This window comes from Setaria italica, chromosome IX (assembly GCF_000263155.2).
Source record: "Setaria italica strain Yugu1 chromosome IX, Setaria_italica_v2.0, whole genome shotgun sequence".
Classification (NCBI taxonomy): Eukaryota; Viridiplantae; Streptophyta; class Magnoliopsida; order Poales; family Poaceae; genus Setaria; species Setaria italica.
In genome coordinates this window covers 33,570,336-33,594,934 of record NC_028458.1, presented here as the reverse complement: position 1 = coordinate 33,594,934, position 24,599 = coordinate 33,570,336, and the positions used below count along the sequence as shown (strand labels likewise).

Here is a 24,599-nt window from a genome sequence, read left to right as displayed (position 1 = left end):
TTTTCCTTTCCTCCCTTTTTCTCTCACGTGCTGCACCTTGCTTCTTTTTCCCCTGCCGCATGCATGCATGCACCGATATTTTTTTTAATTTTATTTCTTTCTTCCTGGTTGTGCCCCGCTCTCATGCACACAGCACCCTTGCTGGCCCCTGCATGCGCACATGCGCCCCTGGTCTCCTACCGCTTGCATGCATCACTTCCCCCCTGTCGCATGTACCGGCCCCACCTGTGCTTGCCTCCTTTCCCTGGCACACACGCCTGCTCCCATGGCCCGGCCTCGGTGCTGTCTCCCCTACTGCACGCCACCTGCCTCTGGCCCCGGGCCCACGCCTGCCCCCGGCCCCACCTGCACAGCGCACCCACCCCAGCACATCGCTGCCCAGCGCCCGGCTCCTCCCTCACGCGTGCCCCTGCGCCAGCCCCGCACGCCGCACCCTGTTCGCCGCCGCGCTTGCTCACCGCGCGCCGGCACGCGTCCCTGCCGCCTGCCCCTCCCAGCGCGCGACGTCGCGCTAACGCTGCACCCCGCCGCACGCGCCGACGCACAGCACCACCACGCCCCGACCTCCCCGACGCGAGCGCGCTCGTCGCGGTCACCGCGCCTGGTGCGCCTCGACGATGCCGTGCCAGACCAACAGCTCGCCGCCAGCGCCCGACCACGCCGTCCAAGCGCATCACCGCTCTAGCACACCACCACGTCCCTGTTCACCTCCGCGCGAGCCCAGCCTCGCCACGCTGCATACGCGGAGCTCCACCTCGTCACGCCATCGTTGTGTGCGCTTCCTGTTCCCGAGCATCCCGGCGGCCATTAACTCCACCGTTCCTGTGCGCCGCTCATCGGCAGCCCCTTCCCTCGCCTTCGGCCTATAAAAGGCCCTCCGCTCCACTCTCGACTCCACCACCGAGCTTCCGACCAACTCCCCTCGCTCCTATGCTTCCAGTGCCGTTCCCGCAGTCTCCCGCCCGCCATCGCGGAGCCATCTTAGTCCGAGGTAAGGAGGGGAATCAAATCCCCTCAGCCTCCTCTCCATTTTCCCCCACTTTCCGATCATCGCCGTGCCCTAGCGCTGTGGCGGAACCGCCCAAATTAACCTGACTAAAATGCATTGAAGTCGCTTGACACGCGATTATGCACTTTAAGCAAGTCAACTTGGTCGACCGTCGGATTTCCTCCGATAAACCGCATAACAGGATCGAGAAGCATCGCTCACGCGAAGGTGAGTAGCACAGAGGTTACAACATTCCATCATGACAACATAGTTCCACATTTTATTACATCAGAGTTTTCGAATTTAGACCGAAATTTGCAAGGTTCGAAGTCAAATAAAACTAGCGGAAGCTAAACGTCGATACATGACATCATGACGGAGCCGATCATGACATCAAAAACTCCTTCCTTCGCCGTCCGAGGAAGGATCCCACTCGATGGTCCAGCCTGGGGGAAGCTGGGTCGGCCAAGTGGTACCCGCAACCAAACTATTGACATTACCTGAAAAAGATTAGCCACAATAAGGCTGAGCAACTAGTACTCAGCAAAACTGACCCGTCGGAAAGACACGACCGAGACCCAGACATGCAAGGCTTTCTAGCTCTGCGGTTTTCTTTGCCAAAAGCGTCTAAAGTCAGTCCTTACTTTCAACATTTTAGCTCATGTTCTATGTTCTTTATCCATTCTAGATTAGCAACTTATACTAAACAAACATGGTTTCCAAGCAATTACTGAACAAGCATCAAGATTAAAATCGTCATCATGTTCCATCTTTACTCAGTGCGGAATAGTGATCAAGTAGTCCCAATCTGTGAGAGGCAGACGATTCGATTCGAATTTATTAACCATGCATGGCAAACCTAATCTCACGACATCCGCGCACCACGAAGGGTCGCTTCATTTGTCAGCCGTCCCCATCGATCCCTTAGGCACGTGTCAGGGCCAACTTCCTTTGGCATGCAATGCTCCACAGTCCCGGCCTATTGCTGCACTGTGACCGCACTTGCACCCACATGATGCACCATGGGAACGATGTTCCAAGGACAGCTGGAGGGTATGACACGCCCTAGTTCAATTAGGTACTAGGCTTCCTCATCCCATACTAGGTATGAGATTAGTACTTTCAAATACTTGATCACGAACGCCGACACGTTTCGACCTTAGTTCATTTTCATATAGACAGACGGGGCAATCCACCAAGTATCGAACACAAGCCTGACCCCGTCCGTCATCCTTATAGTTGCGACAAATCTGAAACATTCAACTCCTATAACTCGCGAGTGACAGGAGATCACTCAACTTTTACCGAAACCTATTAAGCAATGCAACTACTCGGCCTTAGCAACTAGTATTCAAAAACAAGGTACTAAGTTATGCATCTAAGGTTCCATTACAACTCCTCAAAACGTAAATGCGCAATCAAGTAATCAATAATATTGCATGAACTCAAGATAGGAATTTATGCTCCGGGGCTTGCCTTCAGAAAAAGCTTGCGGGTCCTCGGGGTCTTGCTCCGGTTCGGGCTCTCCTTTGCAGGGATGCAGTTCCTCGGCGGGGTCTTCTTCCAGTGCTGGATGAAGCTCGTACGTTCCGTTGGCGAGATTCAACTCTACACGGAAATGCAATGCAGGGGTTAAACATTTTAGATGGTTATTTCAACACACTCATGTTTTAACACGAACACTTGTAGCAAAGCTACAGGAAAGGTGGGGGAGTTCAACTTCTATTGGTGGAGAGCAGGATGAGAGGGTCGGATTGGGGAAAACTTAGGGTCTGACCCTCAGGTTTAAGGAAAACCGTACCGAGGTCCTCAGACTCAACACAGAGGAATCCCCGAAAATATTTCACCGATACCTTCGGGTCAAAGAAAAAGTTACAGTCGAGCCCTCGGGCGAGGCGGAGAAAGGGTCGGCGAAACTTGGCAGGGTCGGGCGAGGCGAACGGGAAAAGGTCGGGCGAGATGAAAAGAAAAGGGGTCGGGCGAACCGAAACAAAGGGTCGGGCGAAACGAAAAAGGACAGGGGTTGGGCGAAATGAAAAGGACAAGGGTTGGCGAGACGGAAAGAAAAAGGGGTCGGGCGAGATGGAAAGGACAGGGAGGTTAAGTAGCTTACCTCAGGTCTACCGGTGAAGCCTTGGGGCCGAACAGAAGTAGGCTGGGGCGGGAAGTCGTACGCGCTAACGCTTGGGCAGCGGCGAGACTTCGACGGTTGTCCGGCGGCGGTGGTGCTTCTTGCGGACACCAGCAAGCTCGAGTACCGCGTGGAGGAGCGGGCGGCTGGTGTGTTGGGAGAAACGGCTTGAGGGTGGCGGCGAAGTCGCCGGAGTATGGGGGTGGCGAAGGGGGTGAGCTCCACGGAAGCTCAGCAGCGACGCGGGGAGAAAGCGGTGGCTCAGAGAAGAAAGCAGGGCGCAGAGGAGAAAGCGGCGGTGGCAAAGGGGTGGCATTGCCGGTGAGGGGGTCCCTTTTATAGGGTCGGGGTGGCGCGGAGGGTCGAGGCGGGGCTCCGGTGGGGAAAGGATAAGGCCGGGAGCGGCGAGTGCTCGGGCGAGGCGGCCATTGGCCGACGACGCCATTGGGCAGAGGAGGCGGAGCTTCGGGTGGTCTTCGGCGGCGATGGGCCTTGGGCGGCGCGCGTCTAGGGCTTCCGGTCTGTCGGGCGGGTGAAGTGGAAAGGCTACCGTGGGGGTTGGGCGAGCGGGTGGAGGCGCGGGACGCCATGGTCGTGGCAGCTTTCCCGGCGGACGGGCGAAACGGGGTTGGCGGAGCAGAGCCGTGGCAGGTGGAAGGCGACCTGCGCGCGGCTGGCGATTGGCTAGCCCTGTGCTCGCTCCGTCCTGTCGCGGGCGCGGGTGGGGCGCCGTGGCTCTCGTCCTGTCGCTGTCGCGCTGGTGATAGGGCGCCGGCGAGCTGCTGGTGGTCGGCGGCCACGCGGCGCGCGGCGCGCGAGCGAACATGCTCGTGCGCGCGGGCGTCGAGGCTCCCTTCGGGCAGCAAGCCCGACCAGCTTTGGAGCGATCCTTCTCCGAATCTTTCAACACAACTCCCGAAACTCCCTTAAACAAACTTGTTCAACTCAGGTCGTTCATCAAACTTTGTTTAAGGTGTCGGTTTTGATTGTGAGAGGATTCGAAGATATTTTACGCCAAAGCTAGCCAAAAATCTGGGATTCTAGACTTAGGATTTAAGGCATCTGGGGTGAGTTGACTGGTTTACCTCACTTTGACCGGGATTTTGAACAAGTTCGGGCCCGATTTGGATCTGGGTCAGTGTAACGAAGTTGGAACACTCTTGAGGTACTACAACTTTCATTAAGGCTCTGACTCGAGTTTAGATAGGAAAACGGGAGATGAAAGCTTGCAAGGATGGAGGAAAAACTCGAATTCCAGGACTTAAGAGATTTTCAGGGTCCTTTAGTAAACCATTTTTGGATTGCTGTTTTTGACTCCCTTCCACCCCGAATTAGTCAAGGTGTCTTTAACAAAAGTTGTTGGAATTTAAAAGTTTTACAACTCTTATTTGGGCAGAAACTTAAGTTTGGATATAGAATTTCAAACTTAAATCAAACTCCAAAAGGAGCTTCTTAGGTTTATAAAGGTAATTTCACTTCTTAACTTAGGGATTTGATTTGTCACTGGTTTATAGTTAAAAGCACTTAATTTAGGTAGAGTTGTTACAGCCTACTCCCCTTAAAGGAATCTCACCCCGAGATTCAAGTGCAGAAAGAACTAGTGTGGCTGGTGCAACGTACCTCCTCGATCGAAAAGAAAACTGCGGAAGTTAGAGTTGAGATATTCTTCCGTCTCCCACATCGCTTCGTCTTCCGTTTGGTTACTCCACTGAATTTTGTACATCTTGACCATTTGCCGACGAGTATGTCTTTCCTTCCGGTCGAGGATCTTAACTGGATACTCCTTATACGATAAATCGGGTTCAATCTCCAATTCTTCCGGGGTAATGATCTCAGTTGGAATCCTGATGCACTTCTTGAGTTGCGAGACATGGAAAACATCGTGTATCGCTGCAATCTTCTTTGGAAGTTTAACTTGGTACCCTACAGGTCCACACGCCTCTACGATCTCGTAGGGACCAATATAGCGCGGAGCTAACTTTCCTTTTACTCCAAAACGTTGTACACCTTTGGTCGGTGAAACCCGTAGGTATACAAAATCTCCAACCTTAAATTGGATGGGTCTTCTTCTTAGATTGGGCGGCCTTGAGATTTTCGCGGATGACTCTCACTTTTTCTTCGGCCTGTATGACCAGGTCAGGTCCATACACCGTTCTCTCTCCGGGTTGCGACCAGCTCAGTGGGGTTCGGCATCTACGTCCATACAAGGCCTCGAAAAGTACCATTTTCAGGCTAGCTTGGTAACTATTATTGTAGGAGAATTCCGCTAATGGCAAACACTTATCCCAGTTCTTGTCATAATGAATAGCACAGGCGCGCAACATATCTTCCAAAATTTGATTAACCCTTTCTGTTTGCCCATTGGTCTGAGGGTGATATGTGGAACTGCGGATCAATTTAGTGCCAAGTGAAAACTGCAACTGCTCCCAAAAGCGTGCTACAAACTGACTACCTCGATCAGAGATGATCGTTTTAGGTACACCATGCAAGGAAACAATCCGATCAAGGTACAGTTCTGCATATTTCTGTATAGTGTGGATGGTGTGTACTGGAAGGAAATGTGCCGTTTTGGTTAGTCGGTCTACTATAACCCATATGGAGTCATGCTTGCGGGAGGTATTGGGTAGTCCGACTATAAAGTCCATGCTTATGTCTTCCCATTTCCACGAGGGAATAGGCAGCGGCTGCAAGGGGCCAGCTACCCTCAAGTGGCTTGCCTTAACTCGCTGACAGGTATCGCACTCTGAAACATATCGAGCAATGTCGGGTTTCATCCCACTCCACCAGAAATTTTGTCGGAGATCGTGATACATCTTGGTACTGCCGGGGTGAATCGAGAACTTGGACAGGTGTGCTTCGTCCAGAATTTGTTTCTTAAGCTCGGGATCATTTGGAACTACAAGTCGAGTTTCATAAAGTACCACTCCTTTCCAATCCCGTCGGAAACATTTATATCCTTTGTCCTCCTGTGCAAGTTTCGCTTTGATCAGGTTTATCTCTTTGTCCTCTAGCTGTGCTAGAATTATTTGGTCAAGCAGGGTGGGCTCTAGAGAAATATGACTTAAGGTGCCGTGTGGAACAATTTCCAAGTTGAGTTTAGCCATTTCGTGACACAGGGTCTCGGCATAATTAACCGCCGATAAGCAGTTACAATGGATCTTGCGGCTGAGTGCATCTGCAACTACGTTGGCTTTTCCTGGGTGATAATGCACTTCTAGGTCATAATCCTTGATTAATTCTAACCATCTCCGCTGACGCATATTGAGGTCTGCTTGAGTGAATATATACTTAAGACTCTTGTGATATGTATAGATGTTGCATCGGGTTCCCAGGAGATAATGCCTCCACATTTTCAGAGCATGAACGACTGCCGCTAACTCAAGATCATGAGTAGGGTAGTTCAACTCATGTGGCCGTAACGCTCACGAGGCATAGGCAATGACTCGGCTATCTTGCATAAGAACACAACCAAGTCTAGTGCCAGAGGCATCACGATACACCTCAAATGGCCTAGTGGTGTCGGGCTGAGCTAAAACTGGCGCAGAAGTCAATAATTGCCTCAAGGTGTGGAAAGCTTCTTCACATTTGTCACTCCACACAAACTTACTCCCTTTCCTCAGCAGTTCCATCATTGGCTTAGCTATTTTTGAGAAGTCAGGGATGAAGCGATGGTAGTAACCGGCTAAACCAAGAAAACTTCGAATTTGATGAACTGAAGTGGGCGGCTTCTAGTCCATTACTTCTTGCACCTTGCTCTTGGTCTACTGCTATACCATCTCTGGATATGGTGTGTCCTAAGAATTTAACACTGTCCAGCCAAAAGTCACACTTAGAGAACTTGGCATAGAGTTGGTGGTCTCTTAAGTGTTGGAGTACAGTATGTAGGTGCTCTGCATGTTCTTGTTCATTCTTCGAGTACACCAAGATGTCGTCAATGAATACCACGACGAACTTGTCGAGTTCGGGCATAAACACCGAATTCATGAGGTACATGAAATAAGCCGGTGCATTAGTAAGCCCAAACGACATGACTAAGTACTCGTAGAGTCCATATCGTGTAGAGAAGGCAGTCTTTGGAATGTCGCACGGGCGGATCTTGATTTGATGGTAGCCAGAACGGAGGTCAATTTTGGAAAACACTCTAGCTCCAGCTAATTGGTCGAACAGAACATCAATGCGGGGTAGGGGGTACTTGTTCTTTATCGTCACCGCATTGAGAGGTCGGTAGTCCACACACATTCGCAGACTATCATACTTCTTTTTCACAAACAAGGCGGGGCAACCCCAAGGTGATGTACTTGGGCGAATAAAACCTTTTTCCAACAAATCATGCAACTGAGCTTTCATTTCTGCCAGTTCAGCTGGTGGCATCCGGTATGGTCTCTTTGAGATTGGGGCAGTACCTGGTTGCAACTCAATGGCAAACTCGATGTCTCTCTCAGGCGGCATACTCGGCAAATCGTCTGGAAACACATCCGTGTACTCGCACACTACTGGGATATCTTCCAAACGGGTTTCAGACACGGGATAGGCACAAGAAGTTTGGCACTCTCGGGGAAGTAAGTGTATAGTGGAGCTACCATACTTGGGTGAATTTATATGGATTGCCCTGGCAGGGATATCTAGGGTCACTCGGTGTCGGGTCATCCAATCCATTCCCAAGATAACATCTATTCCTTCTATCCCAAGGGTAAGCAGGTCTTCCTTAAGAAGGGTTCTCCCTAACTGGATAGGTACTTTGCGGCTCACTTGGTGTGAAGCTACCTTTCCACCCGGGGTAGAGATTATGTAGGTACCTTTGGTGTGACAGAAATCTAACCCACACTTAGCACTGATTCTAGTCCCAATGAAACTATGGGATGCTCCTGAATCAAAAAGAATAAGGACGGGTTGATCACAGATAGAAAAGGTACCCGTCATCACTGGTGCGCCCTCTGGAAGTTTAGCAAGGGTGGTGAAGTTCAGCCTGCCTTGTCGGACCTACACCTTTGGCTTCTTCCCCTTGTTGCCCAGTGTATTGCTTTGACCGGGTCGTTGATTCTGGTTGCGGGGGCAGTCCTTGGCGAAGTGTCTTGAGTTCCCGCAAGTGAAACAACGGTTTCCAGTGACCGGGCGCAGTGGCATCGGGAGAGTAGGGCGGGGCCCTTGCGGTTGGAAACCGGGGAAACGAGGTGCTGCCTGTGGTGGAGGTCGAGCAACCCATCTCCCAGGCTGTGCAGGCCTGCGAGGCGCTTGTGGGGGAACCATTCTGTACTTCTGGGCAGGCGGGCTGGGTGCCGGCATTGGGGCCTTCCTCTTCATGTCGGCCTTGAGAGCCTTCATGCAATCTTCCTGGGAAATTGCCAGGTTCACCAGTTCATTGTAGGAACCCACTTTGATGGGGTTCAGCCTTTCCTTGAGCTCCAAACTCAAGCCTCTGCGGAAGCGGTCCCTCTTCTTTTCATCGGAGTCCGCATGATAGCCTGCATAGCGACACAGGTCGTTGAAAGCCTGCGCATAGTGCAGGACATCGCGGCCTCCCTGGGTGAGAGCCAGGAACTCATTGAGCTTGCGCTCCAGAAGACCCTCAAGGATGTGATGGCCCCTGAATGCCATCTTGAATTCCTCCCAGCCGACGACGTGGTCGGCCGGCTGCATGGCGTGGTAGTGTTCCCACCACAGGAGAGCAGAACCACGCAACTGCTGCGCGGCGAATCGAACCTTGTTCTCATCCGGGCAATATGCGGTGAGAAGGGAGAACTTGGACTCGATAGCGCGAATCCAGGCATCGGCGTCAAGTGGGTCCTCCGTCTTGTGAAACAGAGGAGGCTGGGTCCCCAGAAAATCCTCATAGCGAGCAACATGTGGCTGATGATGGGCCCTTCCTCCTTGGGGCTGCTGCTGCTGCCCCTGAGCGATGTGCCTCAACAGCTCGGTCTGGGCTGCCAAGATCGACTCGAGGGTGGTCGGAGGCGGAGGTGGGGGAGGCACCTTGCTGCCACTGGGAACGGAGCCGAAGCGTGTGCGATGCGCCATCTGCAAGATTCGCCTTTACATCAGTTCCATAACCCCAGAAGTATTCCAAAAAATGTGGGAATGTATGTGTTAATTCGGCAAATGCAACTTTTGCAATACAACACATATCCTTATCAAGGAGATGCACATATCTTAGCTAGCAACTAGCCCGTTTCTGCAGCGTCATTTTATCCTTGTTACCGATCGGAAAGGTATTTTGATCCACATTTTGTAGGGTCCAGAAGATCCGGTTTCTCCTCGGTTGGTCTGCACACACCCTTGGGCGAGCCAAAACCTTATCCCCGGGGTCCCACTAATTCCGACCTTTGTTGCCGGGGTCAGGCAATACGGATCTTCTCAACATGGGGTCGGACGAGGCGGAGACCTTTCAACACGAGGTCGGGCGAAACGGAGCCTTTCATCCCGGGGTCGGGCGAGGCGGAGACCTGCCGCGAGGGGGTCGGGCGCGTTCGACCTCGCGACTCGGGGTCGGTCAACTTTGGACAGGCCCTCAGGAAATGGGTGTGTTCACCGCACCAAAACCCACACTCTTGACATCCACGGCGTGTCGCAAGGGTCAGAAGTAGAGTCAAGAGTGAAAGAAAAAAAAATCAGGAACTGCTTTCACCAAGATCATTTCATTGCTGGTCTTAAAATACAGGAGGAGTACTCAACTCAAGGCTAACCTATTACATCATTGGCCAAAAATATAGGTTGCCGAGGAGTACAATCAAAAATAGAACCGCTCAACCTAGTTTGCCATAACTAGAAGTCGTCGAGGTTGCCCACGGAGGCAAAGCTAAGGACCGGAGAGTGAGCATCACCAACTGGAGGCTGCGGTGAGGCATTCTCATAGTCCATGCTCGAAAAGCCTTCGATCTGCTCAGGCTCCTCCTCCTGGGCCATTGGCTCATCCAGCTGCACCTCTAAGGCGTGGATGGCATTAAGCTCATCGTGATGCTCCTGCAAGTGCTCATTGGCGTTTGCCAGCTCCATGTTCACATCATAGAACTGGTCAGCCAAGATCTCCATATCGTGCTCCATATCCACAATCTCTTCCTCCAAACGAGTAATCTTGTCCTGCATCTCAGCAATCTGAACATCCTTCTGTACCAGCTCGAGCGACTGGTCCACCATGCCACTCTGCACGGTAGACAAGGCAACCTGGTTGGCCACTGCCATCCCAATCACCGTAGCCATCGCTCGGCTCTACAGCTCAACCATCCTGTAGAACACATTCAGGCAACGAGCTGAAACAAAAATCGTGCGCTGAGGATCCATAAGCCCGAGCAAGTCCATATGCTCCATACGATCCAACCAGTCCGAGTCCCTCGTATCCCGGGCAGGGAACAACCCAATCGGGTCTAGCACGATCTCAAGAGGGTGTGCCAGGCAGAACTGGGTCAAGGTCTGCAAGGCTGTGAACTCCCAGGTGTCGTGGAGCATGTGTCTCTCAGCCACTACCTCCAACAGCAGCCACTGTGGCTGATCCGGAGGTGGGGGTACCCGCACGTGTACGCGGCTCCGCGGAATCCCGTGGTCCTGGTATGCACGGCCCGCATAAACCGGCGGCGACTGGTACCCGAAAGAGCGCAGAGTGTCCCACAACACAGCTGGAAAACCCTCGTAGTGAAGGCACCGTGAGTAGGTGGTTCCCTCCGTACCGACTGCCACGTGCACGGGCTGCGCCATCTGTAACCAAGGGTCATGTGACAAACGGGGTTAACACTTGGAAATCAAACAGATTTCTGGCAGTTAGAGAAAAGCTCATAACTCAGCAAGTATTCCTCCAAAAATTTCTCAAATTTTACCAGCATGTTCTTTAGATAGTGGGTAACAAGTTTGGTATTCAAAGGTAGGGCTAGAACAGAACCTAACAAGGTGATAATCTCAGATTCCCATTAAGTATACCTGCTGGAACTCTTCAGACCGAGTCAAGATAAACTGAACATAACTTCCAAACCAGAGACTTAACAAAGCTGAAACTCTACCAGTAAGTCCTTCACTAAGTTCTGAAAAACTTTGCTTAAAGGGCTCCTTGCAGGAAAGGTCCTTAAGGTGGTCGAAACAGCAGAAACTCCGCTGGTGTGCACTTTGGGCTAACAGCCAACAGGGAGTCACCAAACTCATCACAACTCTCAACCCAAATGGTAGTACCTTGTGGCAGTTTTACTTGGGAGTTTTAACACAACTTTCTTATACAAACCTTCTGGAGTTAGCATGGCGGAAAAAAAGGACAGCTAGACAATCCTTAACGCGGTGCATTACTTTTTACGACGTACTCGAGTTTGGTTTTATTTCTGAATGCATGCACGTCCTAGTCGTCCTCTCAACCAAAAATAATTGCCAAAAATCTTTGGACTTACGTGGTTAGTGCCGGTGGCAAGGCAACAATACGGCTCTCACTATAATTACTAGTCGAGTTACTAGGCATCGTTTCGAACGCAACGTTTGTTAGTGTACCTGCAGAAAAACACAACACAGCTTGAACCTTCCATGCCAGCACTCACGAAAGCATCCACAATCATTACCGTTCACTATAGAAACGGCACCCATGCGTTTAACGCTGCATGGACAGCGCAACAACCGTGGAAATAGGTTCCTTTGAATAGAATCCTATAACCCTTCGCATTCTCGTGATGCGGAATCATGCACACGTGTAACAAACGTGGGCGAACAATCGTGACGATAGGCTCGTTGGAATCGAACCATACCATCCTTCGCATGTATTAACATACAGAACCTGCGCACGTATAATAGACGTGGGCGAAACAACCGTGATGATAGGCTCGTTGGAATCGAATTCCCATCACCCTTCGCATACTTGCGATGCGGATTTCGGCACACGTATGATAGACGTGTCAAAAAGTGTTGGAACTTAGAAGATAACCAATAACTATTAGCCACCTTAAAAACAACCCCAAAATCCCCTAGGTCTCCTCGAACTAAACTCATCCTTAAAGAACTTACGAACTTCTCGATTTTACTTCTTGCAAATTTTAGTTAGAAAAAAGAGTTTTAAGGTTTGTTGTTCTCCGTACCGTGCTTCGAGCTCTGATGCCAGCTGTGGCGGAACCGCCCAAATTAACCTGGCTAAAATGCATTGAAGTCGCCTGACACGCGATTATGCACTTTAAGCAAGTCAACTTGGTCGACCGTCAGATTTCCTCCGATAAACCCCATAACAGGATCGAGAAGCATCGCTCACGCGAAGGTGAGTAGCACAGAGGTTACAACATTCCATCATGACAACATAGTTCCACATTTTATTACATCAGAGTTTTTGAAATTTAGACCGAAATTTGCAAGGTTCGAAGTCAAATAAAACTAGCGGAAGCTAAACGTCGATACATGACATCATGACGGAGCCGATCATGACATCAAAAACTCCTTCCTTCACCGTCCGAGGAAGGATCCCACTCGACGGTCCAGCCTGGGGGAAGCTGGGTCGGCCAAGTGGTACCCGCAACCAAACTATTGACATTACCTGAAAAAGATTAGCCACAATAAGGCTGAGCAACTAGTACTCAGCAAGTTTGACCCGTCGGAAAGACACGAGCGAGACCTAGACATGCAAGACTTTCTGGCTCTGGGGTTTTCTTTGCCAAAAGTGTCTAAAGTCAGTCCTTACTTTCAACATTTTAGCTCATGTTCTCTGTTCTTTATCCATTCTAGATTAGCAACTTATACTAAACAAACATGGTTTCCAAGCAATTACTGAACAAGCATCAAGATTAAAATCGTCATCATGTTCCATCTTTACTCAGTGCAGAATAGTGATCAAGTAGTCCCAATCTGTGAGAGGCAGACGAATCGATTCGAATTTATTAACCATGCATGGCAAACCTAATCTCCCGACATCCGCGCACCACGAAGGGTCGCTTCATTTGTCAGCCGTCCCCATCGATCCCTTAGGCACGTGTCAGGGCCAACTTCCTTTGGCATGCAATGCTGCACAGTCCCGGCCTATTGCTGCACTGTGACCGCACTTGCACCCACATGATGCACCATGGGAACGACGTTCCAAGGACAGCCGGAGGGTATGCCACGCCCCAGTTCAATCAAGTACTAGGCTTCCCCATCCCATACTAGGTATGAGATTAGTACTTTCAAACACTTGATCACGAACGTTGACACGTTTCGACCTTAGTTCATTTTCATATAGACAGACGGGGCAATCCACCAAGTATCGAACACAAGCCTAACCCCGTCCGTCATCCTTATAGTTGCGACAAATCTGAAACATTCAACTCCTATAACTCGCGAGTGACAGGAGATCACTCGACTTTTACCGAAACCTATTAAGCAATGCAACTACTCGGCCTTAGCAACTAGTATTCAAAAACAAGGTACTAAGTTATGCATATAAGGTTCCATTACAACTCCTCGAAATGTAAATGCGCAATCAAGTAATCAATAATATTGCATGAACTCAAGATAGGAATTTATGCTCCGGGGCTTGCCTTCAGAAAAAGCTTGCAGGTCCTCGGGGTCTTGCTCCGGTTCGGGCTCTCCTTCGCAGGGATGCAGTTCCTCAGCGGGGTCTTCTTCCAGTGCTGGATGAAGCTCGTACGTTCCGTCGGCGAGATTCAACTCTACACGGAAATGCAATGCAGGGGTTAAACATTTTAGATGGTTATTTCAACACACTCATGTTTTAACACGGACACTTGTAGCAAAGCTACAGGAAAGGTGGGGGAGTTCAACTTCTGTTGGTGGAGAGCAGGATGAGAGGGTCGGATTGGGGAAAACTTAGGGTCTGACCCTCAGGTTTAAGGAAAACCGTACCGAGGTCCTCAGACTCAACACAGAGGAATCCCCGAAAATATTTCACCGATACCTTCGGGTCAAAGAAAAAGTTACAGCCGAGCCCTCGGGCGAGGCGGAGAAAGGGTCGGCGAAACTTGGCAGGGTCGGGCGAGGCGAACGGGAAAAGGTCGGGCGAGACGAAAAGAAAAGGGGTCGGGTGAACCGAAACAAAGGGTCGGGCGAAACGAAAAAGGACAGGGGTCGGGCGAAACGAAAAGGACAGGGGTCGGGCGAGACGGAAAGAAAAAGGGGTCAGGCGAGACGGAAAGGACAGGGAGGTTAAGTAGCTTACCTCCAGGTCTACCGGTGAAGCCTTGGGGCCGAACAGGAGTAGGCTGGGGCGGGAAGTCGTACGCGCTATCGCTTGGGCAGCGGCGAGACTTCGACGGTGGTCCGGCGGCGGCGGTGCTTCTTGCGGACACCAGCAAGCTCGAGTACCGCGTGGAGGAGCGGGCGGCTAGTGTGTTGGGAGAAACGGCTTGAGGGTGGCGGCGAAGTCGCCGGAGTGTGGGGGTGGCGCAAGGGGGTGAGCTCCACAGAAGCTCAGCGGCGGCGCGGGGAGAAAGCGGTGGCTCAGAGGAGAAAGCAGGGCGCAGAGGAGAAAGCAGCGTTGGCAAAGGGGTGGCATTGCCGGTGAGGGGGTTCCCTTTTATAGGGCCGGGGTGGCGCGGAGGGTCGAGGCGGGGCTCCAGTGGGGAAAGGATAAGGCCGGGAGCGGCGAGTGCTCGGGCGAGGCGGCCATTGGCCGACGACGCCATTGGGGCAGAGGAGGCGGAGCTTCGGGTGGTCTTCGGCGGCGATTGGCCTTGGGCGGCGTGCATCTGGGGCTTCCGGTCTGTCAGGCGGGCGAGGCGGAAAGGCTACCGTGGGGGTTGGGCGAGCGGGCGGAGGTGCGGGACGCCATGGTCGTGGCAGCTTTCCCGGCGGACGGGCTGAACGGGGTTGGCGGAGCAGAGCCGTGGCAGGTGGAAGGCGACCTGCACGCGGCCGGCGATTGGCTAGCCCTACGCTCGCTCCGTCCTGTCGCGGGCGCGGGTTGGGCGTCGTGGCTCTCGTCCTGTCGCTGTCGCGCTGGTGATAGGGCGCCGGCGAGCTGCCGGTGGCTGGCGGCCACGCGGCGCGCGGCGCGCGAGCGAACATGTTCGGGCGCGCGGGCGTCGAGGCTCCCTTCGGGCAGCAAGCCCGACCAGCTTTGGAGCGATCCTTCTCCGAATCTTTCAACACAACTCCCGAAACTCCCTTAAACAAACTTGTTCAACCCTAGTCGTTCTTCAAACTTTGTTTAAGGTGTCGGTTTTGATTGTGAGAGGATTCGAAGATATTTTACGCCAAAGCTAGCCAAAAATCTGGGATTCTAGACTTAGGATTTAAGGCATCCGGGGTGAGTTGACTGGTTTACCTCACTTTGACCGGGATTTTGAACAAGTTCGGGCCCGATTTGGATCTGGGTCAGTGTAATGAAGTTGGAACACTCTTGAGGTACTACAACTTTCATTAAGGCTCTGACTCGAGTTTAGATAGGAAAACGGGAGATGAAAGCTTGCAAGGATGGAGGAAAAACTCGAATTCCAGGACTTAAGAGATTTTCAGGTTCCTTTAGTAAACCGTTTTTGGATTGCTGTTTTTGACTCCCTTCCACTCCGAATTAGTCAAGGTGCCTTTAACAAAAGTTGTTGGAATTTAAAAGTTTTACAACTCTTATTTGGGCAGAAACTTAAGTTTGTATATAGAATTTCAAGCTTTAAATCAAACTCCAAAAGGAGCTTCTTAGGTTTATAAAGGTCATTTCACTTCTTAACTTAGGGATTTGATTTGTCACTGGTTTATAGTTAAAAGCACTTAATTTAGGTAGAGTTGTTACAAGCGCCGCCTCTCCCCAACCGTGCCGCCCCTCCTGTTTTGCTTGTGCGAGACGTTCTGTCTCGAGGAAGAAGAAAGGTTGTTTTGCGTTTTCACCCATCCGCTTTTTTCATTTTTGCATACAGACCCTCCCACCTCTCTCAAACTTTCTTCGCAGATCAGCCCCTCCACCTCCTAAAGATAATTACAAACAAGTCCCTAATTCTTGCAAATTGGTCCTAAGCCCTGTTCTGCCCCCCTAAATACACTGTTATCTCGTCATTTCATGTGCCAAACTTCCTCCAATTAATCCCAAATTTAACCACGGCATCCTCCAATATATTCCCGCCGAGTCATCTCCAAATTCCATGAAAATACTCATTCCTCCTAATCTCCGTTCACGTTCTCTATCCAAGCTCATCGGGTAAAGCTTTATTTTTTTTCTTTTATTTATCGTGTGCCCAATTGTGTGTGCCATAGATCGCGGAGTGCCCGAGGAGGAGCCCGAAGAGGAGCTTGACAACTAGTACCACGAGCCGGAGCCCGAAGACCAGCACCACGAGCAAGAACTTCCGAAAGGCTTCGAGGATGGCAAGTCCAATTTCACCCTTTGATGCATATTTATCCTAATTTTTCAAACACAACCTGTTGGCCTATTTTATAAAATTGCATATTATTTTACTGCTGAAACACGGTTGGATAGCCACCCCTTGATTGTTATGATTATTCCTTGATTGTCCTATAATTATCTCTAAATATGATTTACTCTGTTTGGATGATAATTACTGCTAGAATGCTTAGGACCTTGTTACTCAATTCAATCATGACTACAATGTATTTTGTTAAAGAACAAATGTGTGAGTGTTTTAAAGGGGAAAATGGATTTTCGGAAATGAAGAAAAGAAATGCTTAGATGAGATGGATGGATGTTTCTTGTGTGAAATGCCAATAAGTTGGGCTCGTACCTTGGTGGTTGAGCAAGGTTGGGAGATATCCATCTTGTCACAAATTAAGGACTAAGTTAATGTGTCATCTTGCCTAACCCAACCATCGTGCAACCACTCGATCGTTGTATGCGGCAACGGTTTAGCATAAATCCCACTAGCTAGTCTTTTGGTCATCAGGAGAGCTGGTGAGCAACGGGAGACCATGGAGAAGGAGTAAGATCTTTGTAACTTAGGTCCCAGTTAAGACCCCATTGGTAGGTCATTAACCCCTTGGTTGCTTTCGTGATGGTAGTCAGGTTTAGCTAAGGTGGGTAATGGCTTTGATAGGATCTGCACCGATACTAAGGTGATCGTGCTGTGGTACCCTACTTGTGGGAAAAGTGTGCAACCTCTGCAGAGTTAAAACCTATTCGGGTAGCTATGTCCACGGCATTGGACGAGTTACGGCTTGGTCACATAACTAGTGCTTGGAGATGGATGGTTTTCATGGCTTGTGTTGGATTTTGGAAGTGTCCGGCAGTTGTGCCGTGAGCTACTACGGATGGGGAGTCCAGTAGCAATAAAACTTGGATCCTTTGTGTAGGATCAACCCCACTTAATGATTCGGTTACTAAAAGAAATACTTTGCGAAAACTCTTTTGAAAATAAACCCTTGCATGTGTTGAAAATCTAGCTTTATTGCAAATAAACCTTAGCCTTATCATTGATATATCCTGTGCATATTCTTGATTGTATCCCTCTCCGTGGATGAGGTTGGACTTGTTGAGTACTTTTGTACTCATCCATATTTTGTTGCTTCAGAGGAAGACCCGGACTTCATCACCGAGGATTTCAAGTAGAAGGTCGCTTCCGCACCTACGCTGTCTTTGGTGTTGACCTTTGCAGAATGCTTCCGCTGCCGTGTAGTCCCTAGTGCTGTCTCTTGATAGTAGCTTGGCTCGCTGATGTTTATTTACTTATCGTTTCGACGTGGCTTTCACGCCCACTCCCCCGGGAGTTGTACGGTTTATGAACCATCTGTTGAATAAATGTGTTATCAGCCTCCTGGGACTAATATTTGTATCACATTTAGTCTCTACTTATGTGGGACGCTTCACTATCCCAAAGAACGAGTGCGAGGGAAGTGATGGAGACATCGATGTCTAAGCACTGGTGATTGTCATGGGCTTGCATATACCAAGCTTGGCATCAGGGTTGATGAATGATGGCAGACAATTTGGGGATCCATGAGCCATTAGGTGTTGTAGCTCATTATTTTCGTAAGGGATGCTATGCTAGGAGAAGGCAAATGTGTGAGCTGTGTGTGATGCTACAAGAGAACAACGTAGTAGCCTGTTTGATTTTTTTCTGTTGAGTTTAATGTTAACTAAACCGTTAGTCTGAAACATGCTTAATAGGTAAACTATATCTGATGTACTGAGACCTAACATAATAGATAATACATCATCAGAGACATCAAAACAACAAGTTAAACTGCTTGACGGCAAGCTCCATAGATGGATATATGCTTCTAGCGACCAGAGGGAAATCATCTGAAGAGTGTCGTTCCAGGTTAAAAAAAAACTATCGGATGTGCTAGCGCCCGGACGTCCGATGGGAAAACTTCCCATCCGACGTTCTGATAGTCCATTGCAACATCCAAAAATAGCGTCTGCAACATAGAAAATCAACATTTGCAATATCCAAAATTAACGTTTGCAACATCAAAGAACGTTTCTTAGTGATTCGTTGATGACGGAAAAAACCCACCACAACATCTGTATCATGTTGCGTGCGACATTCAATCTCGCATTGTAAAAAATGCAACATCCCAAACTAACTATTGCAACATCATAAAAAATGTTGTGCAACATCCAAAGTAACATACCGAAACATCATGAAAAATGAACCATTCAACATCAAACTGCCGATGCATGAAACATCTCATCCCAATCAAATCGCAGATGCAACATCGCAGACCACAGGTGAAACATCACAAAAGTCATTATTCAAACATCCCAAAATCATGGCTGCAACATCGCAGATCACAGGTGAAACAAATCATGGCGCAGGCTCGCTGGATGGTGCACGCCCGCATGCCCGCCATGCCCGTCGTCGGCCAAAGGAGAGGAGACGCTGCCGGATCTAGGGAGGGCGCCGCCAGCCGTGGTAGGGGAGGGTCAGCACCTTGCTTGGATCTCACCGGGATCGGGGAGAAGGCCACTGGATCTGCGGACGTTGGGCGCTCCCGGTAGGTAAGGACGCCGGAGTGGGGGGAGGGGCACCACCGGGGTGGGCGAGGAGGACGCCAGGGTAGGGGAGCGTGTCGTCACCGGTCAGGGAGGCAGCCATGGCCATGCGTCACGGTAGGCGCGGGGCGCGAGCGTGGAAGGGAGGAGGAAGTGAGGAACTGGGAGGTTGAAAAACAAAGGTCATGGGAGAGGGAGATGGGCAGTTGTGTGGTGGATAAGGAGAGGGTGTGGTGGATAAGGTTGAGTAGTGGGACCTGCGTCCGATTTTTTCCCTCTGCTCGGACGTCTTCACGGTAGCATTTCCGAAAAACTATTCCACTTTCACAAGAAAATCTTCCAGCTTAACTGAAAACATTCCAACTACATGAGAAAATGTTCTAGTGTGGAGCACCTTTACGGAATCACCCTTTATTGAATGTCAGATTCCGAATAAAGAAAATATAGTGCGCATATAAAAGTTGGCTGTACGATTTTATCCCTTTTATGGAAGTCTGGACTCTAAGAGTGAACATCCTTTCGTAGGGTTCAAAGTTCAAACTTGGCTTTTAGTTTCAGACGACAAGGAAGGAGCTGAAGGCGGCGGGGGGTCACCACCTGCTACCACCACCTCTGCACTTTGCTGCGACTCCGGCTGCCCCGTGGCCAAGTCCTGCTGCTGCGTGGCCAGCGGTTTCGTGGAGCCTTTCGGCGGCGTCGCCAGGAGCAGGACGCAGGAGCCGATCTGCAAGCCGGTGGCCACCACAGAAAACACCGTCGCCGCGGCGAACAACGCGCTGCCGGGGTCGATGGGGCATTTCTCGTCGGCGGTGAGGCCTCTCTTCTGGTCCGTGTTCATCGCTGCGCCCGCGATGAACAGTGCCACCACTATGATCACGATGATCCTGCAAAGCATACCAGTTTTATTTGGAAAACAATTCAAGAGAAAACAGAGTCCGGTGGCCGGTGGAGTACCATGAGACGGCGGACAGGGCGATGCCGACGATGCGCCTCGTCTCCTTGGGGAGCTCCCATGTCCGGCAGCACCAGCTACAGAGGCTGGCGTAGGTAACGGCGACCTGAGACGTGAGCGCGAGCAGCGCCGCCACGATACCGCAGCCCAGTGCCGGCGTGGCCCGGTACACGCACTTGACGTTGAGGCCGCCGTCGTCGATGTCTATTTCGCCGGCCGAGACCCACGCCTGCGCGGTGGCGGCCTCGGCGGCGACTCCGAGGATGACGACGACGAGGCCTAGGAAGCCCACCACGGAGCACACCACCACCACGTGCATCCGCATCATGCTGATCCCCATGTTTCCTGCTTCCCCTTGTGTGAGCTAGCTGATCATGCATGCATATAATTCCATGCACGCTAGATGCATCGTCATATATAATAACGAATGTTGCATTGGTTGTTACATTGTTGCATATGAATTTTGTAATAGGTTTGTGTATACCTGCACGTAGCCTGTCTCCAAGGTACGTGCAAGATAGATTCACTTTGGTTGTTGCATTGGTTGTTAATTACATTGTTGCATATGAATTTTGTAATAGGTTTGTGTATACCTGCACGTAGCCTGTCTCCAATGTACGTGCAAGATAGATTCACTTTGGGTTCTCAGAACAGCTGAGCGCAATATGCCAATATCTTTATATTGTTGCTTATTTGGTCTTGGCCGGCTGCCAATGGACATGCCTCGCTATTTTTGATTTATTAGATTCGAGCCAAATGTGTGTCGGGTATGGCTGCCATTATTGTTATTGTACTTACTTTTTTAAAATATTGTTCTTAGCTTATCGTTTAGAACATCACAGGACGAAAAATAAAAAAATTTATACAGTTGAAGAAATCTTTTCATTAGTAGAGAACTGACTTTCGATGCGCCCCTTTTAATCCCGGTTTAAAGTAGGCCCGGTACAAAAGGGGGTGCGCGGAGCTTTACTCGCAACCAGAACTAAAAATCACCTTTTGTCCCGGTTCAAAAATCAGCCACCCGTGGGAGATCCTTTAGTCCCAGGTGAAAAAATCAGCTACCCGTGGGGACCCTTTTGTCCCGGGTGGTAAGAATAACTGGGACTAAAAGGTCACCCTTCTAATCCCGGTTGGTGTTACCACTCGGGACTAAAGCTCACGACACCAACCGGGATAAAATGGGATCTTTTATCTCGGTTGCAAACTCCAACCAGGATAAAAGGGTCCCTCACTGGTGGTTGAAAAAGAACTAAAGCCCTTGGACCCTTTTATCCTGGTTTGTAATACCAACCGGGATAAAAGGGGGTCTTTTATCCTGGTTAGTGTTTCCAATCGGGATAAAAGGGTCCCCCACGTGTGGCTGGTGGAGGACTAAATCCTTCGGACCCTTTTATCCCGGTTTGTAATACCAACCGGGATAAAAGGGGGTCTTTAAAAGGATCCCCATGAGTTAGTATAAAAGATTTGGATCCCCTATATAGTCAGATATGCTGTGTAGGTGGGATGGCAAAGAAGCTACGCGTGAGGCTTGAGGTCGTGGGTTCAAATCCCACGAACCGCGCACGCGCATACTTCGCGTGAAAATCGCGTGACTTGTAGCTTGCGACGTGCGCGTGTGGGGGGTCCTCCCGAGGATTTATTTATTTTGCAATTTTGTTTTGCAAAACTATTTATCCCGGTTGGTATTACCACCAACCAGGACTAAAGGGACCCGGGATAGAAGACACCCCTTTTATCTCGATTGCTTTATCCCGGATGGTTTTTCGGGAGATTTGCACCCTTCCAACCGGGACTAATACTCAGTTTTCTACTAGTGTTTCATTTGTTCCTTGGAATGCAGTTTAAAACCACCACAAGACAAAAAAGTGTAAATGAATTCTACATACTACAAAACAAGGAAAATGTAACAAAATTAGGTCCTAGGAAAAAAGAAAAAAATGAAGGAGAGAGATGGGCCTTTCCTCTGTGCAACCAAAAGCACCAATTTCAAATGCTGTAAAATGAAAGGGAAAAAATAAGGAAAAAGAACTATTCACCTCCCTGGACAATGGGTCGAGTCCACGTTTCCTCCCACGACTCAAAAATCGTCCATTTTGGCTCCTCGTGCTTACGAAACCGGACACAAAACCACCTTGACTCGAACCCAGACTGGTGTCTGCCGAGCTGGCGACACGTCATCACCACAGCACCACCCTTCATCTCTTCTTTCTCTCACTTACATGCAGGACCCACTCATCACCCTCTTCTTTCTCAACTTTCCCTTAAATCCCTTTCCCCTCCGGTAGAACGGCGACGCTGATCTTGCCGCTCAAAATCGAGGGCCGTGAAGTCTACTCGCTGGGTCTGCAGCATGCAATGCGTCACCGAGTGGGGAAGGCGATGAAGCGAGGGAACCACGGTGGAAGATAAGCCGGCAGATGGCGCTGACGATAGGCACCCTGTGCTGCGGCTCAAAAATCCAAACCATAGCTTCGGGCATCTTCATGCTCCGTCATGCCATCCAATTTTCCACCGCTCCAATCGGGATGCAAGTAGCTAGTAGAAAACTACTCCAGCCACTTCACCGAGGCATGTCTTGCATGTTCTCGGCCCCGGAGCTGCAGGTCTTGCGGGGACACGAGCCAATTCACCGAGGCCTCCACGTTGCCGCATTTCGCCGAGCACGTCCCGCCCTCAGAACCTGAAGGCGAGGACAACTAGTAAATGGACGCCATACCAGCTGGTGCAGCACTCAATTCCCATCCACAACGAGAACACGCCCAGTTGCTCCTCTGCCAGTGGCACGCGGTCCGCCACCGCAACCGGGACAAGCACGAGCATGGCAAGGGCCACGACCCGCGTGAGGAGCGCTGGGGTGGCTGCCGGGCGTGCGACGGGAGACGTGACTGAGCTCCGATACGCCGCTTGCGTTCACAACCTCCTCGTCCAGGTTAACAATGCAGGATCAGAGGAAGAAAGAGAGAGGAGGAAAGGAGAGAGAGATGAATGCGGGAGAAAGAAGAGACATGACATGTGGGCCCATGCCACGTTGGATTTGTGTTGTGGAGCTTATATGTCGCCACGTTGGCTGAAACTGGGGTGGATTCGGGTCGGGGTGGTCACACAACCAGTTTTGCACATACGAGGAGTCAGAACGGTTGGTTTTGTAGTTGAGGGTGAAATCACGGACTCGGCTTGTAGCCTAGGGGGTTGTTGACACCGGTTTTTTGACACATATTTTGAATCGGCGTTAAGGAGGGAAAAGATTGGCTGACACGGCAAGCTAAAAGCTACAGTTGGGAATCGGCCGATTGAAGCTACAGTGTTTTGGCCGATTGGCTAAAGAAGTCAGCAAGGATTGGCCGATTGGGAGCTGGAGCGGCTTGGCCAGTATGGGCCTAAAGTGGGTCGGAGAAAAGATTAGCTAAAGAAGAAGGTTGGCCCGTGGGATATGATAACCAACTCCGATACGAGTTGTGTTTGTAAATATTTATTGTTATTTAAAATTAGAGATAGATCCTAGTCGGTTAGGAAATCAGTTGTAACATGCTATAAATAGTCACCTCTAGAGGTTTGTAAAGGACATCAATCAATACAACAAATCTACTTACTCCTCGCATTTTACTTTCAAGTCGGCGACTTCGCTAAGAACCTTTTCTTTTCACGAGTTTGTACGGATTGGCAGGGCTGTATCGACACGATCTCCGACTGATTTGTAAGTTCCGCTTATTGAGTAATATCTAAGCTTTAACTTCGGGTGCGTTGCTGTTGTTTTATTTAGATTTATTCACCAGTTATCGATATTAATTAGAATTGTAGGTTTTATCTCTTGCTCTAGTTTTTATCACCAGTTATCCAGCTTGAGATTCGAACTGTTGGCTTCATTACTGTTATTCTTATTTATTATCATATAGTCGATTAGATCTGTTTCAAGTGTTGCATTTGTAGCATTGTTTAAATTGCTCTAAGTAGTTTCTTTACAATCGCTACGTGATCATCAGCTGCTCTATAGCCGGTCATCTCTACAGTAAATCGGTCAATTCGCTGATATGCTTTTCAAGACAGGTCGGAACTTTAGCCGATCGAAATCCCTGGAATTTAATACTTTTCTTTCCTTGTCAATCAACAGGTGAGATTGACTAGCACGCCGTGCGAACCGCACCAGGGCAAAGCTTCAACATTGCGATGAAGCTGCTTTTCGAAGCACATCTGTATAGCCCTATGGTAAGTTGCTCCTGCGTTCTTGAGTCCGAAGGACATTGTTTTGTAGCAGAAAGCTCCAAAGGGCATGATGAATGCTGTTTTGGCTTGATCTTCCTCTTTGAGGCTTATCTGATGATAGCCGGAGTAGCAATCGAGGAAGCATAGCAAGACGCACCCAGTGGTGGAGTCGACCACTTGATCGATCCTGGGTAACCCAAAAGGATCTTTCGGGCAATGTTTGTTTAGGTCGGTGTAGTCGACACACATTCTCCATTCGTTGTTTTTCTTACGAACAAGCACAGGATTGACGAGCCAGTCAGGATGGAAGACTTCCTTGATGAATCCTGCCGCGAGTAGCTTGGCTAACTCTTTTTTGATGGCTTCTCGTCTGTCCTGAGCGAACCGGCGTAGTCGTTGCCGTTTTGGAGTAGCTTTGGGATCGATGTTGAGGGAATGCTCGATCAGTTCCTTGGGCACACCTGGCATGTCGGCCGACTTCCAAGCGAAGATATCGTGGTTAGCCCGAAGG

At 50.0% G+C, this 24,599-nt stretch overlaps 1 protein-coding gene across 1 annotated transcript; it reads right to left on the bottom strand.

Moving 5' to 3' along the window:
- Positions 1-19,471: 19,471 nt before the first annotated feature.
- LOC101762860 lies at positions 19,472-20,228 on the bottom strand. Its single transcript, XM_004986679.1, has 2 exons — positions 19,891-20,228; positions 19,472-19,820 (listed from the first exon to the last, which is right to left on the bottom strand). Exons 1-2 carry the CDS (start codon positions 20,226-20,228, stop codon positions 19,472-19,474), a joined length of 687 nt encoding a protein of 228 aa, XP_004986736.1.
- Between the last annotated feature and the right edge of the window lie 4,371 nt (positions 20,229-24,599).